The 2,632-nt window shown below is 39.9% G+C and overlaps 1 protein-coding gene across 1 annotated transcript; it reads left to right on the top strand.

Moving 5' to 3' along the window:
- Window positions 1-1,085: 1,085 nt before the first annotated feature.
- Window positions 1,086-1,740, top strand: LOC116380213 (guanylyl cyclase-activating protein 2-like; the record flags this gene model as incomplete). The annotated part of the gene is made up of 2 exons (XM_031842157.1): window positions 1,086-1,280; window positions 1,591-1,740. Coding segments are annotated over exons 1-2 (345 nt in total), but the record flags the coding sequence as incomplete, so codon positions are not given.
- Window positions 1,741-2,632: the final 892 nt, after the last annotated feature.

Genomic DNA, 2,632 nt, shown 5'->3' with positions numbered 1-2,632 from the left:
TACCTTTATACAATACCTTTAGACAATACCTTTATACAATACCTTTAGACAATACCTTTCAGGGGTCTTCAACATTTTTCAGGCCAAGGACCCCCAAACTGATAGAGAGATGGAGCAGGGACCCCCGACTATACATATTGTATAAAATAGTGTTTTATATTAAATGGGCCTAGTACCATGTATAAACATACCTCTTTATTGTGCATTCAATACTAAGTTATTCAAATAATACACAGGTTCATATGTTCATGTTTTTATGTTACACATGTGCAAGGTACAGTGAGTAGGGTGGCCGTGCCACTGCCATTTATAAACATACCTTGTCAGCTGATACCAATGCCAACATCAACATTGTCTGTCAATTGCATGATAATCATGCATACAAGATATTCACACTGATTTTTTATTTTTTTTTATTTTTTATTTTATTTTAAACAATACCTTTAGACAATACCTTTTTATAATACCTTTATAGAATTCATTTCATAGAGTGCATAAACAAAAAAAACTGTTATTGTTTAATAGTTAGCTTTTTATACTTTACAGGAATATCTACTATTTATTACAAAAATATATAGATTTATATTTTTTCTTTAACCTCCAATAAGATGCTAAAAAAGAAAGAAAAGCTGGTGTTGTATTAGTTCTGTTAATCTCAGGTCAGTTGATAAAAATAACTGACACACACACATACTCTGGACCAATCCCTGCCTCGCTCACACGTGGACACGCCCCCTCATTATCATATAAACATTCTGATAGTTGGACATGTTGCTGACAGACAGCCTGCTTTGTTTAATGGACTCTATCTGTTCTATCGTTAACTAGAGACCACAGATGTTCCCGTTTCTGGCGCTCGGTGACGACAGCATTGCCAGATTTTTCAGACTTTCTGGCACTAAAGATCAAGTGATTAACGAGTTAATGAGATTAGTAGCTGCTCAGAGAGCAGCTGGACGCTGCTGCAAAGCTCTTTAGTTTGGTTGGATCGTGTGAGCAGATGCCTCAGTGACCTCCGGACAACTTTCATTCAAACAAGCACATCGTTTTCACTCACTTTGTTCCATCAAAGTAATCAGGAGGCCATGGGACAAGAGGAGAGCCACAATGAGGAGATGGAGCTGGCTCAGATTCAGGAGCTGTGCCTCGCCTTCATGAAGGAGTGTCCGAGCGGCGCCCTGTACCTGCACGAGTTCAAGAGGATCTTCGGGGTGGCGAGCAGCTCTGCAGAGGAGTCCGTCTACATCGAGACGGTATTCCACTCCTTTGACACGAATAAGGTGAGAAACACAGTCGATTGTCATCGTAGAATGTGTTGTGATGGCTTCTATTTACATCACCCTGCATCCCCATCCCTGTACCAGTAGGTCACCAAGGTCCTCTGACCAGGGTTTACTGGTTGTCCCTCCAGCTACAGCTACTGAAGCTGACTGTCTTTAAACACGGTGGAAGACTTTAAACTGGCCTTTGTGTCACCTGTGTGTTTTTATCTGTTTTATTGATTATTTTTAATTGTTTTTACTGTTTTATCTTATAAAAGGTGCTGTACTAAAGGAACTTTTTGTGCAACTCTGCATTATTTGCTTGCAGGACAACACACTGGATTTCCTCGAGTACGTAACGGCACTTCACCTGATCTTGAGGGGGAATCTGGAGGATCGGCTCAAGTGGTCCTTTAAGATGTACGACAAGGATGGGAACGGCAAGTTGGACAGGCAGGAGGTGAAGCGGATCATACGGGTGAGCGAGAGACGTTTTCATATCAACATTACTTTTCTTTTGAGGCCGGTCTGAACAAAGTGGAGCGGGATAGATTCAGCCGATGATGTGTGAAAGTGTGGACATGTTCAGGTTTCGTAACATAAATCCTCTCAAGGCAGATTATGTCGGTGGCCCAGTGGGGGGAGGCTCAGGGCAGAGGGTCACGACCTGCAGGTTCACAGGGCGTTAGAGGAGGAGCAGGTACTCTCTGAGGGTTATTCCTGAAGTGAACGTCTCTGCAGTGCTCTACTGTAAGCCTCTAAACCCAGAGACGTAAATTTAGTGCACTGTCCCGATGATCTGATTGTCTTGATTTTCTGAGATTAGGTAATATGTGTTACAGTAATCCAAAGGCAGAGTGATTTATTCCTTATTATGATTGTTATATACCGACAATATTAGTATTCTACATCTACAGAAGCCTCCAGAGAATTGAAGATACTGTGTGTGTCATTTCATTTAAGCTGAGAGTGTATTTTGTTATTAATTTAGACTCTATGATCAATGATCAATTTAGAGATTTTGGTCTATTTTTCTTCCATAACAGACAAGAGGAAAGAAAACATTTATTTTGCTACTTTGCGTCTGTAGATTTCTACTAAATTCACAAAAGTTACCATTACATAATGCCTCATTTACATATTTAAACATAACATTTCATAAAACTTGTAATACAATAAATACTCCTCTTAATGTGAGTGATGAAGTGGTGAAGTTTCATGGTGATATCTGTGAATTCATGTTGTGACTCTATTCACCTGTAGAGTCTTCTTAATGTGACTGATGAAGTGGTGAAGTTTGATGGTGATATCTATGAGTTCATGTATTCACCTGTAGAGTCTTCTTAATGTGAGTGATGAAGTGGTGAAGT

The sequence above is a fragment of the Anarrhichthys ocellatus genome, unplaced genomic scaffold (genome assembly GCF_004355925.1).
Source record: "Anarrhichthys ocellatus isolate YVR2014 unplaced genomic scaffold, GSC_Weel_1.0 scaffold6423, whole genome shotgun sequence".
NCBI lineage: Eukaryota > Metazoa > Chordata > Actinopteri > Perciformes > Anarhichadidae > Anarrhichthys > Anarrhichthys ocellatus.
The sequence above is the reverse complement of the archived record's forward strand: the minus strand, read 5'-3'. Positions and strand labels throughout refer to the sequence as shown.